Below are 12,232 nucleotides of genomic sequence, written 5' to 3'. Positions count from 1 at the left end.
TGGGGATAGGAAGGACATTCCTCGAGAGACAGTTGATATTCATGGAGGGCCCTCCTTGAGAAAAAAAGATCTTCTCGATGATGTGATCAGAATAGAGACTTTAGCACCCGGCAAATAAGTTTCACTAGAATTCAGCTATTCTGAAGGTGTCCCGAATGGAAAAAGCTAATTTAAGTAAGTTTCAGCCCCTGCTGGAACCAATCGGTAAGAATATTTTCTAAGGGAAATTATTCTTCAACAAATGTATACATTTTTTCTCTGTTGTGTTAAGTACATGTAGCCCTGTCATAACATATTTAACTCTTGCTTTGTATTTCATCTTTTAGTTTATTTTGGGTAAAGATAGAATTATACTACTAAAATATGACCTCATCCCATATGTAGTTTATTTAAATTTCAAAATGAAAAGCTTACTAAGAACAGATAAGATTGATTGCTCTCTCTGTCTTAGCATAATTGTATTTCAGGTGAACATCAATTTACTTTAAAGGACACTTCTAAGTAGCAGAATGCATCATAAATAATTCATCAATCACAGCTGCTAGAAACATGATTTACTCCAACAGATTCAATGGAATAAAAGTTCTATTTTTCTATATTTGTGTTTGCTTTAAAAAGTTTAAGAATCCTCCTTTTTAAAGAATCACTCTTAGATTCCATACTCCATACTGTAAATGCAGTATGATAACACTGTTTCTTTTTTCTTTCATTTAAAACATTGTATTTCCAATGGTAAAAACATTTAAACATCTCTGGAAGAAATAATTTATGCATATCAATCATAAAACAACAACATAAAAGGCACATGTCTGAAAAATTTCATTAAGATTTTCTCAAATACATAATTTTAGTAAGGCCAACAGAATTTATTTTCACTTTATATAAACTTTTATATCGTAGGAAAGAAAAGTAGGCTTTCAGGAAATCTTATGCCAATTATTGAGAATCTCGCATATTTGAAAAATATTCAATTTAAAAAATGCATATTAAGCAGATCTAAATTGCATAACAGTTCAAGTTTCACCAGTTGATACAGTAAGAATCCTATCTACCACTTTCATTTGTCATATGGAAAGACACTGCTTACCTTATTCATCTTAAAGTTTCCCAACAAATTCAGCAATTTTGAATTGGCAATTTCTCAAGCTGTGAAATCACTTTAGAATAAATATATTGACAAGGAAAATGTGAGAAAGAATAGAAAGCATCTTACTCACCTGTAAACCCCTTTGAAATACTGAATGGCCCATAAAATTAGCCAGCATTCTAATTAGAGCAGCACCCTGTAGGAAACAGTATTAAAAAAAAAAAAAAAGAAGAAGAAGAAGAAAATTTCAATCAAGTAACACGGTTCTAAAATTATCCTGTATCAATTAAAAAGTCTGCTTCATTCATGCTATTGTATTCTTATAAATAGAAAAGAAACAAGAGAATCATGAATCTAATATCCCACCTCACAGATAGCAATTGAATTTTTATTTTGTGGATCTAAAAGTTCTGTGGATATAAAACCAGTGACTTCTCAGGACAGTCTCCTGGACAGAGTGAGTATCTCAAGGCAATAATAAGCTGTAATTCAAGAGTAATAAAATTTTTATTGAACGCTGTATATGACAAAGTTAATAAAACATGGTTCTTGTTCTTACAAGCTCATAATCTAGTAAGGGACGGATACCCATGTTAATAAATAATCATATTAAAATACAGCTTTGGAGTAACATAGCCATTTACTCTACCCCTGGCTCAACTAAAAGTTGAGCTATAAAAGTGGAGTAGGGAGTACCAAGTATTCACACTGCTTGGGCTCAAATCCTGGCTCTGACACTCATCTTGCCATGTTTAAGTCAGGAAAATTACTTAACCTCTCTGCTCCTCACTTTTCTCACCTTGTAAAGTGTAGGCAGTAATAGCCCTTACTTTTTAAAAAGATTTTTAAGATTTATTTATTCATGAGAGAGAGGCAGAGGGAGAAGCAGGCTCTCTGCGGGGAGCCCGATGTAGGACTCGATCCCAGGACCCCAGGGTCATGACCTGAGCCGAAGGCAGACACTCAACCGCTGAGCCACTGGGGCACCCCGACTAATAGGCCTTATTTACTGTAACTGCTCTGAAGTTCACATGAATTACTATATATAAGGCGAACTGGGTCTGAAAACCAGGAACTGTGAAATGAGTGTTAGTTATTAGTATTAAATCAGGCTAATTGTTTTTATTTCCTGTCTACTTTGTTTAGAGGCTGGATGTAACAAACGTCCAAGTAAAACATGTGATCGATATAAATATTTAGAATAATGGAAGAAAATGGTAGTTTCAGAGCTTACCTCACCGACAACAATGACTATAATACTATAGAACAGTATCGGTGTGAAAGGATAGACACATAATCAATACAAAACAGTCCAAATGATGATTAAGCCTGGATAATCACAAATTCGTATGTGAAATATAAATGAGGCTTCAAGAAGATGTTTCAATCTGCACTAAGTTGTTTTAGCTACAAAACAGTGGGTTATGAGCAACATAAGTATAAATATAAATGACAGCTTGGTTTTCGGGGGGAGAAAGCTCCTTGACAGCTACAATATCCCACTTCGTACTCATTACAAATTCACACCCTCCAACAACTCATTTCTTACTAGTTGTCTCTTTTTCATAAGACAATCACACAGACCACACGTGGATTCATCTTGCCTGGAACTGAACTGTGGCAGCCACTCCAGGGACACAAAAATGAATTTTTATTATTTGTTAAAGATTGCTTCCCATAACTGGAATTTAATGCAATCCAATAACTCAAGCTCCATGAATCACCATTAAAGAAATGTCTCAAAAAATTTCAATCACCACCAAAAATGCTCCCAGAATTGGTATTTTATTCACAACTCAACGAATGATAAGCTGGACAAGCCATAGAGCTTCATGCCTCTTCTGATATATTTTCCTCCCACACCTTCCACTCTTTGCTCTTCCTTTCGCTTCTTCCTCTTTATCTTCTGCACACTTGTGTAAGTCCATAAAATATAAGCGCTTATGATTCAATCACAGGACCGGTTTAGAATTCCCTCTAGAACTTATCAGCTCTGCTCCTTGAATTTCCTTGACAAGCTCTCCTCCTATACATTTCCCAGGCTAATCTACCCACCCAGAGGGTAGAAACTGTCAGTTCTGCAGCAAAAACTAACCCTTGCCACCTGGGAAGTGAGACTTAGAATCTCAAGCAGTCAACTCAAACTTTCCTTCAGAACAGAATAGCCATCTTCAGATGATTTAAGTGTTTCCCTCCAGGTAATGATGACTTGGTCTCTTGTCAGGCTATAAAAACTATCAATTTAGCATGGTCTAATGGCAAGAGTCCTTTCTAATCATAAAGAATGTACCCGTTTTCCTGTCTTGGTTGAGTGCTAACAGGAAATAAAACCTAGAAATATAATCGATATTTAAAAGTTATATAATACCACTGAATTTCTTTTATTATTATACTGTGTAATTTAGTTAACTTTTAGAAAATGTGTCTGTGTTGCCCACTTGAACATTTAAAATTCTCCAGAGTAGCATGCACTCTTCTATATTTAACTAGCCTTTTCTTTCCAAAGCTAAATTTTGAAAATCCCTATATCAAAGAACTGCACAGACAGATGGGCTCTCCAACTGTTATCATTCAGCCAATATATACTGAGCACCTACTAGGTATGGATCATAACAAAGATCACACCTCTTAATGTGAGCATAATTCACCATAAACCTTTTAAAAAAAATAAAGAAGAAAGAAAGAAAACACCAAATCCCCTTTCAGCATATCTTTGAAACATTGTTTTCACCAAGCAAATATCATTTAAAATATGGTAACTTATATTCACTTGTGATTCAAAATTCTAGGCCCAATCAAAGAAAACGGATGTTGGGCAGCCTAAAGTAGCTTTATGGGAAATAAATACACTGTTTCTATAAGATTTTTATAAAGACTTGCTCAAGAAAACCCATCACTAAAAAAGATTAAAATAAAATAAAATAAAATAAAATAAAATAAAATAAAAATAAAGAAAAAGAAAAAGAAAAGAAAAAGAAAGAAAAGAAAAAGAAAAAGAAAAGAAAAAGAAAAAGAAAAAGAAAAAGAAAACCCATCACTGTATCTGCTACACTAAGGTTCAGGGAGATACAAAGATGGAAGCTACCGATTTCTTTTAAAATCTCATAAAGAATATTTCAAAAAAGTATGCTTATAAACCCATTCCTCTTGTAGTAATTCTTCTCTATGGACTACTTTTTTCATTGAAGTTCTGAGCTAAAATTTCTTTCCTTTTACATTTTAGGCCTCCATATGTGTGTCCATCTTAGAGATAGTAAAGGTCTCCAGAGAAAGGGCTGTGTCCTCATGACTTGGTACCTGCTCCCTGTGCCTGGCTCAGAGAAGGTGTCCTCTCAACAGTATAACTGGGTGAGAGAGCAGGAGAAGTCAGTAAAAGCACAGCAATTACTTTGTATTCCTGAAGGCCACTCCGCCAGGATACACAGTTTATTACTTTATCAGTGTACATTAGTGATGAGCAATCACTTTGGAAGAGAGGGAGGTCTTCTCAACTAATTTATTCCTTTAACATATGCTTATTGAGTAAGGTAGGGAACTTAGTATCCTGTAGAATATAAATAGGAAAGCTAAAAGTTTCTGTCCTCAAGGACCTCAAAGCCTCCTAAGTGAAATGGGAAGATACAATATATTATATACAATGAATGGCAAAGAAATAAAATATTCTATTCTGTTTCCGAAGAGGGGAAAGTTCTTCTATCTGGAGGGATGCGGGATAAAGGGGGGTCTAAGAAAGTAAATGCTTGGGTTGGACTTTGAAAGACGGATGGGATTCCAGGAACAAAGTTAAACAGAGGGTAAAGAATGGCAACAATGGCCTTTGTATAGTCACGTGGGTGTGAAAGTGAGAAGCACAAGTAGGGAAGGTGACACCGAGGGACAAAGGGTATAAACCCAGGCAATAGAAGATCCAATGGGACGTAAGGTGTAAGCCATCGTTAGAAAAGAGTGAGTGCCAAGGCTAAGGAATTAGATCCTATTTAGAAGAGGAGGAAGGATTTTGGAAAGGTGGTTTTAAAAGTACAGTTTGCCCTCGAACGACAGGGATTTGAACTGCACTGGTCCACTTCCACACAGTTTTCTCAATAAGTACAGTACAGTATGTGTTTTCTCTCCCTTCTGATTTTAATAATGTAGCATCTATCTTACTTGACTGTAAGAATATAGAATATAATACACCTGGCACACAAAATAGGTGCTCATTGACTATGTAAGTTATGAGTAAGGCTTCCAGTCAACAGGAGGCTATTAGTAGTTAAGTTTTGGGGGAGTCAAAGTTATACACAGGTTTTTGCATGGGGTGGCAATGCCGCCAATCCCTGCACTGTTCAACTGACTTATCTATGATACTCCTAGGAGGAAGTAAAAGCACTAGAAGCAGAAGCAAATAACGGTAACAATGAAAATAAAATCATAGACAGGTTTAAGGAATAGAACAAAGATCACTTTCAATCTTAAAGCCTCCATGACTAGAAGATGATATTAGCAGATATGTAGAATTTAAAAGGAAGGGCTAAAAAAAAAAAAAAAAAAAAAAAGGAAGGACTAGGTAAGTGAATACGGTAACAGCTGTTTAAAACTTGTGGAGTTTGAGGAACAGGTAGGGAACCAGAGGAAGAAAAGGCACATGCAACCACAGGAATGAAGTTCAGTGGCAGGTTATGATTGAAGACCTAAATTAGCATTTGTGGTGGGTGAGATCACTAAGAGAAAAGCACGAAGGTTTTAGTGAAGGAGAGAGAAAATAGAATCTTAGACTCTCTCTTCTCAGAGTCAGTATGATCTTCACTTGAGTGCCCTGTAATAGGCACCCGATAAATAACCATTGCAAAAATCACTGAAGAAATGGAATTAAGAGCAAAAGATGACACATTGTGATATAAACAAAAAAAACAAAAAAAAAAAAAAAAACAGAAGTACTGGGTATAAGTAGTGTCATGTTTTAAGAATAAGTGCTTCAGATTTCAAGGGGAAAAAAATAGCTGAGAAGTCCAGAGTAGGTCACGTTTAAGCAAGAGCTATTTAAGTAGACTTGGTGTGAAAGCCAGATTGAAAAACAATGGAAACAGAAGGAAGAAAGAAAAAGCAATAAGCATGTTCACATGAGGTTTGTTTGCATTTTTCTTTTTGAGATTATGGGAGAAAATTTTATGCAAAGAAAAAGATGATCTAATGGAAACACAGTAAATCAAGAGAGAGCTTTTGGACCACGACTCTAGGATAACAGGGTAAAGAAAGAATTATGGTTTGGAAAACATAAGAACAATCTTCCCTTGAGGCAAGACAACAGCAGAAAGGGGAAGTAAAGATAAATAAGACATTCTGAAGTATATAACCCAGAAGTTGAGGGAATGGATTGTAAATTCTATCAAGTTGAACACTTGGCTTATCTGACTCACTGCTGTAGATTCATTGCAAAAAACAGTTCCTGGCCCATAGTAGGTTCTCAATAAATAATGAATAATTGATAGCCTGTCACTTCTCAGTAATACAGGGGATATAGTCCTGAGATTACGTGAATTGGAAAGTGGAACTAGGTTTGAAGTAACTCCAGTGAAAAGATAATGAGGAAGCAAGAATGTGGAAATGAGCAGAAAATTCATAAGTCCAAGTTGAAATGATTAATAATGTACCTTTCATTCATTAAGCACCTCCTAGATGCCATATTCACAGTACCATGAGGAAAATATCACTATCTTATTTGTCAGATCAGAAAATTGAGGCTTGAAAGGTGGTGTAGCTTGCCCAAATGAACACAGGTAGTAAGTTATGGACACAGCATTAGAAATCCATATCCAACTTCAATATCAGTGTCCTTAACCAACCTGGTTTATATTCTCTTGATCCTAAATCAAAATAGTTACATGATATTCCTCAGAAACACTGGAGACAGCAAGAACTTATAAAAAGAAAGGAAATTCTTAGAGTTACTCATTTCTTGGAATCAGCAGATGTTTCCCAAAAGAGGGGAATCTAATTCAATGAGACATAGTTGAAATAGTTGACCGATATGCACAGGATTGGGGATGAATTAGAAGATATAAATTGGTTGGCATAACAGAACTTGTGGCTAGACTAGGAGTCACAAAGCTGGTTTAGGACAGGTTGAGCAAGGAAAAAAAAAAAACACTAGCGAGGTTAAAAATAGTAAGATTTTTTGTCAGATGCTATATGTGGATATGGCAGCCATGAAAATGTACTGCTTAACATTTCTACTGTTGGCCCTCTGCATCTGCCACCACGAAAGCAGGGCCTTCCTCAGTGCACACACACCCAATAACTAAGCACAGCAGTGCAATTAATCAAGGTGGGCCCATCCTGTTGAGATAGGGACTCCTATAACAGGAAATTCTGCTCTAAAGAGTCTCCATTGGCCTGGATGAATGTTTCCTGCAAACAGGCTGCAATCCGAAACTCTTATCACCCACTGCTTCTTCCTTCCCTGGCTCCTTGCACAGGCTGTGAGCTGCAGGGTAGTCTTGATAAGGCTCTCCCTACCTTCATGGGCTCCTCTCCCCAATAAATATCTCACACACTACAGTGTCTTCTTCTTAGAAATCTGACCCAGTAGGACAACTTTAAATGCTGAGGTCCAAACTAATATAAATAGTTGGGGGGCAGGCTACTGGAATAAGCTGGCCATTTGTGTACCTTAATAATAACTAGCATGCACACCAAAACCAGATCTTCCCCTTCTTACTCTTTAAGAGGCCCTTTAGTGGGTATATTCCTACATTTCCCATTATAGATGTGTTTGTCCTTCTTCAGGACAGAATCAGGTAAGGAATAATGTATCATTATATTCAGTTTACCTATAGGGGAGACTGAGGCCAAAGGACAAAGTAATTTATCCGAAGTTGCACAGGGGTTTGTGGTTACTAGAACTTGCCTCCAGACTTGGTTTTGTCTATTCAAGTTGTTGAGTTCTTGGATTCGCACAGAAACCATGAGGTAGAACTTTCTTGTTATTATCTAAGTTACTGAAAGGATTAGCCCATTGATTCTAAATCAAAGTATTTTTAAGATGTAAATTTCTAAATGATGTCTGTGCATTAAAACTGGATATGTGTGCAGATAACATGGTGTTCTCACGGGACTTGGTCCTGAAGAATGGCTTTTGGTCTGGAGTAAAAGCATATCTTACATCCTCCATGGTCTTTCAAAAATACATTTTTTTTTTTACAATAGTATGATAGCTAAGTTTAGGTCCTGAGGAAGAAAAAGATAAATATCTAATCCTGTACATTGCTCATTCATAAACTGATGACCAGAAAGAAAGGCTGATGCGGCAAGAGAGCAGAAGAAGAGACAAAAAGGACAAAGAAAGGTAAAGAAAGTTGATTCAACATAAGAAAGGAGACTTAATGTCCCCTTGCTCCAGTCACCCATGCTTGGAAGCGTGAAGTCCTCTTTGGCTTATTACTTCTGAGGCCAAGACTATCATTACACAGCAAAATTGTTCTACAGCCTTCCAGGGACAACCCCAGATGCATTTTCTTTCTCAAGTCCATCCTATGGACCACGCCAGACTAATTGTGATAATTACTTCTGAAGAAGCATGTTTGCTAAAAGTCCTAGCTCTGTCACCTACTATATGAAGAGCTTAGGCACACTGGATGAGCTCCGTCAGTACCTACATTAAAATATAAGAACAATGACTACCACTACTGATGATGGCGATGCTGCTGCTGCTGCTGATGATGAAGATTATAGTTACCGCAAGATTTTTCTAAGTATTCATTTAAATCATTCATAGGAAGCACTTGAAACAGTGTTTGGCATCTAATACGCTTCGACAGGTATGTAGTTGTTATCACTGGCTTCATCATGACTGTCATTTTTATATTAGCTCCCTACCCCTAAACTCTTTGCTTTTTAACAAATTTCTTAAAGTAGCCAATCAAGTCCATACACAATGAAACTCACCATCGCCTACCAACACATTTTCCCCATATGGCCAAATAATCAGTTTCTACTCTAATTAAGCTGATCTTTTCATTATCCCATGAGCATTCCTTATGCCATCATGCTTTAATCATACTATTTACTGCAATAGCAATAATATTCTTTTTCAATCTTAAATTCTAAGTCCTATACGTTATTCAAAGGGACAGGGAAAGTCCACACTGTCATAGAATACTTTCCACAAATATTAGCTTTCAACGCTTTTCTCTCTGCTGCAGTCATAAATCCTTTAAGCCTGACTACACAATTTATCAAATTATTTTACATCCCTCACTAATTGCTTCATATGACTGCTCTTCTTTCCACAACTGGATGCAGCAGGTCATGTCATTTAGACTTATTGGCACACCTATTAGCTGTCAATGCTATAACTTTTCCATTGCCAGTGAAAGATGTTCCCGGCTAAGAGAAGTATCCACCAACTCCTTGCTGTTTTTAAATCAGTAATCCAAGCCCTGAGCTCGTAGCCAATACATAGGCCTCAATCTTCCCCATTATGAAATTCAGCATCTCCCCTGTACTGGAGACTTTTCATTCTTACTATTCCCAGGCAATGATATTCAAACAGTGCAATCTATATTTAAGTCAATAGGAAACCAAAAATGAGGACCACAGATCCAGAGACAAAGGAAATAGGGAGCTTTCAACAGTGTCCGAAATAGCAATTACATGAAAGTATTCAATTAAATAAATCTGAAACATAACAATACTGCAAATTCAAATGAATGTTCATGGAAGGACACAACATAAGAGCAGAAATAAACGGAACATAAAATCAAGAAATGGTTGAGAAGATGAAAAATAAAATATATCAGATGTATCCAGACTAATAGAAAAGTTCTGGAAAAAATTGCTCAAGGGGAAAAAGAAGGAATAAATATATCAAATGAACAATATTAAGAATAAAGATGGACATATAACCATTGAAAAAATTAAAAATAGTAAGGTAATACTATAACAACTCATGCTAATAAATATGAAAACTTAGATAAAAAGAATTTTCTATAAAACTAGACGCAAGAAGTAAAAATACTAATCATTGGTAAAAAATAAAAATTATAAAAACCACACACACACACACACACACACACACACACACACACATCCATGCCAAACAGTTTTGCAGCAACTCAACTTTAAAGGAAATTCTGTAACATGTTATCCTTGCCTTATACAAATTACTATAAGGAAGAAAAAAAAAAGAGCAAAATCTTAGCATTTTTTTGATTCCTGTATAACTGATCGGCAAATTGGATAAAGTAAATGATAGTCTAATCTCATTTTGATCATGTATGGAAATTATATATATATGTATATATTATGTATAATTCATCACATCAAGGACTAAAAGAGATAAAGTATATAATGATCTCAATATACGTGGGAAAAACATTTGCTATGACTTAGCATTCATTCAAAATAATATATCTTAGTAAGGTGGGAAAAGAAGGGAATTCATTAACATGTTAAAGGGCATCTTCAAAAAATACACTGAATAGTGAAACATTATATGCATTCTCCTTAAAATGGGAGACAAAAATGGCCTCTGTTAATACTTACATTCAACAGTACAATAGAACAAGTAAACAACAGAAATATGAAGCAAAAGATAGCAATAAAGCAACAAATTAACAGAAATCCAGACACATGTATAGAATTACTCTATAAAATCAATAAAAGAGTGCAGCAGGGTTGCCTGACACAGATTGGTATATAAAAATCAAGAGGGTTGATATAAATTAGTAAAACCTAATTTAAATAATTAATTTACAGTGTCTTATTCTCAAAAACAAAATGTACAAATATAAGAAAACCAAGTATCATATGGAGAAATTTAAAATTATTCAGCACTTTCATGGAAAAAAAATCATATAGCTGACACAAGGACCTAACAGAGAAGAACTATATTTCTTATTAAGCTAGAAAGAGCTGTTATTATAAAAATGTCAAAATTAATCTATAAAAACTTCAAAAGACTTTTCCTAGAAACCGTCTTCATCTGAAAATTCATATAGATTGGCACAGTTAACAGTAGCAATTTTAAAAGAGAACAAGACAGGGAGAATTATCATACCCGAAATCACACCTAAAAAGCTATAATAGTTAGAAGTAAGGCAGAAAGGGTGAAGCAGGGATACAGATATAGATCAGGGACCAGAACAAAGGACTGCAGAGGCACCTGGGGCTGATCCCGGTGATAGCTGACAGAGCTGGTATTACAGAAGAGGGCGACGAGCACAGGGAATTCATAAATAGCACCGAGAAGTTTGAGTCTCTAAACAAAAATGAAATTGCATTTACATCATGACACACGAAAGGAAACAACTAAAAAAATACCCACCTCAGTTAAAGAACTTAACATAAAATGCAAAACTTTTAAAATGTTAGGGAAAATAGGAAAGCATGTGTTTAAGAATTTGCATTAAAGAAGGATACTTAATAAAATTATCAAAAGCATGAAGTACAAAAGAGAAAATGGACAGACTACAACAGAGCTAAAAACATCTGTATGATAAAAGACATCATACATTAAAAGATAAATTACAGTCTGACTAGCAACAAAAAACTAGTATCCAGAATATAAAAAAAGACTCTCATTAATCAGTGATTAAATAAATAAAGCACACAAACTTAAAAACAAAGACCCCTTTGGGAAATGGACAAAGAATGAAGTCCCAATAGTTTATTTTTCCTTTTGTTTTCCTTGCTTCAGGAGACATACCTAGAAGAAAGCTGCTAAGGTCCAGGATTTATATGATTTCAGGTTTCACGTTTAGGTTTTTCATGTATTTTGAATGTATTTTTGCGTATGCTGTAAGAAAGTGGTCCAGTTTCATGCTTTTGCACGTGGCTGTCCAGTTATCCCGACATCATTTGCTATGATCCAGCGATTGCACTACTAAGTATTTACCCAAAAGGGAACAAAAACACTAATTCATCAAAAGGATACATGCAACCTGATGATTATAGCATTATCTACAATAGCCAAATTATGGAAATAGTCCAAGTGTCCATCAACTGATGAATAGATAAGGAATATGTGAGACATAAACACATATAGATAGATATCTAATACACTACGGAATATTACCCAGCCACAGAAAAGAAAGAAATTTTGCCATTTGCCATGACATGGATGGAGCTAGAGAGTATTATCCTAAGTGAAGTAAGTCAGTCGGAGGA

General features: G+C 35.5%; 1 protein-coding gene across 1 annotated transcript in view; it reads right to left on the bottom strand.

Annotated features, from left to right (window-relative positions):
* TRHDE (thyrotropin releasing hormone degrading enzyme) overlaps positions 1-12,232 on the bottom strand; it is a 371,687-nt gene that overhangs the window by 109,358 nt on the left and 250,097 nt on the right. Inside the window, 1 exon segment of the mRNA XM_038550024.1 lies at positions 1,218-1,283. Coding sequence (XP_038405952.1) covers positions 1,218-1,283 — 66 coding nt within the window.

The sequence above is a fragment of the Canis lupus genome, chromosome 10 (genome assembly GCF_011100685.1).
Source record: "Canis lupus familiaris isolate Mischka breed German Shepherd chromosome 10, alternate assembly UU_Cfam_GSD_1.0, whole genome shotgun sequence".
Classification (NCBI taxonomy): Eukaryota; Metazoa; Chordata; class Mammalia; order Carnivora; family Canidae; genus Canis; species Canis lupus.
This window is presented reverse-complemented; position numbering and strand designations above follow the sequence as displayed.